Source organism: Cynoglossus semilaevis, chromosome 8, assembly GCF_000523025.1.
Source record: "Cynoglossus semilaevis isolate Cse_v1.0 chromosome 8, Cse_v1.0, whole genome shotgun sequence".
Lineage (NCBI taxonomy): Eukaryota > Metazoa > Chordata > Actinopteri > Pleuronectiformes > Cynoglossidae > Cynoglossus > Cynoglossus semilaevis.
The window spans coordinates 18,037,888-18,039,463 of record NC_024314.1 but is presented as its reverse complement, the minus strand read 5'-3'; the positions used below and the strand labels follow the sequence as shown (position 1 = coordinate 18,039,463).

General features: G+C 42.2%; 1 protein-coding gene across 1 annotated transcript; it reads right to left on the bottom strand.

Annotated features, from left to right (window-relative positions):
* Positions 1 to 51: 51 nt before the first annotated feature.
* Positions 52 to 1,527, bottom strand: LOC107988893 (tyrosine 3-monooxygenase-like). The gene is made up of 2 exons (XM_017034660.2): positions 1,047 to 1,527; positions 52 to 373 (listed from the first exon to the last, which is right to left on the bottom strand). The coding sequence occupies exons 1-2, from the start codon at positions 1,293 to 1,295 to the stop codon at positions 167 to 169; spliced, it is 456 nt and encodes a 151-aa protein (XP_016890149.1). The 5' UTR covers positions 1,296 to 1,527; the 3' UTR covers positions 52 to 166.
* Between the last annotated feature and the right edge of the window lie 49 nt (positions 1,528 to 1,576).

Here is a 1,576-nt window from a genome sequence, read left to right as displayed (position 1 = left end):
GGGTTGTCAGCAGGTTACATCTGTCCAGGTCTTTGATCTGACGAGGGAACCAGGGGACTGTGGGGGGAGAGGAAGGGGGACTCATCATCATTAGCCTGGGTTATTGTTTTTAATTCTAATAAATCATTAAAAAAAGAATCTGAATCAACAACAATGATAACATGGATTACTGTCTGAGTTTTTTTTCTTTGTTCCCACCCTTTTCCTCTGGTATGGAGCGAACCTCGTCGGCCACTCTCTTCAGAGCGTTGATGAAAACGTCCAGGTCTGAGCTGTGAACCTCACACCTCATGAAGAACTCCAGGTCCGCGCTGCTGTTCTTCCACTTCCTGCCTGGACGACTCTCAATGTGGAGAAGTTTGGCCTCAAACGTCTGCCGATGAAAAACACAAACAGACAAAGGTCAATTATATACATTTATTCAAGTCTGTTTAGAGAATGAAACACATTTTTATTTTTAGCACTTGACAACAACAAGATTTTTAAGGGTATTGATATTTTTTTGTTTTAAAAATATAACAAGGTCAGAACGATGTTCAATTATATTTGAACAGATTAAAAAAAAATTCGATGTCTGTAGGTAAGGAAAAAGAGTCAAAGTAGGGAAGAAATAAAAACCAACAACCTTAACAATAATCATCATTATCTTAATATTTTTTTCTAGAAAAAAGCTTTACTATTTCTAATGTTAATTATTATGATAACAATCAAGACCACAATAATGATGATATTCAGTTGTTTTGTTATTGTTTTATAAATCGTTATTGAAAAGTGATTTTAAAAACGTTACAATAATAACAAATAGGATGATAAAAACAATAGTTTATTAGTCTACTGTATTTGTTTTTCCTCGGACGCTGCTCGGGGCATGTCCCACAGGGAGGAGACCTAGTGGAAGACCCAGGACATGATTGAAGTGGACAGTGATGGATGGATGGACGGACAGATAGATGGACAGATGGATGGACGGATGGATGGACGGACAGATGGATGGATGGACGGATGGATTTTTTTTTTTTACATTTTATTCATTTTTTGTGACTCACCTCGAAAATTTTCCCTGTTTTGAAGAAGCCAGCGTTCTTCGTGCTGCTCAGCGTGAACAGGACGTTGAGCGTCACCATGCCGTGCTTCTCCTCAAACACAAAGCCGTCTCCGTTCTTGGAGGGCCCCGGGGAGCCCACCGAGGGGCCTCCACCCCCGGCGTTGCTGCTGCGCTCTCGGCGAGCATCTTCGATCAGACTCTGCTTCCTCCCGGAGAACGGAACCACAGGGACTGAGTTCTCTGTCTTCATCCTGACTGGAACCCCGGAACCTGAGGTTGGTGTAGGACCATGGGAGCAGGTGTTTAAATACCGCCTCCTCTGAAGGGGGTAATTATGGAGATGAGTTACACAAGTGCAGCCTGTTTATTTGATATTTTCAGAGAGGAGGCCGAGGTCTGCGTCATCGTACTCCTTCCGCATCTGTGACCAAAAATAATGTAGGTCTTCTCCCTGACTGCACGGACAGATGTCTCTTACATCATCAGTCCAGTTTGAATCCATCATCTTCGTCAGGATTATTGTTAACTTTT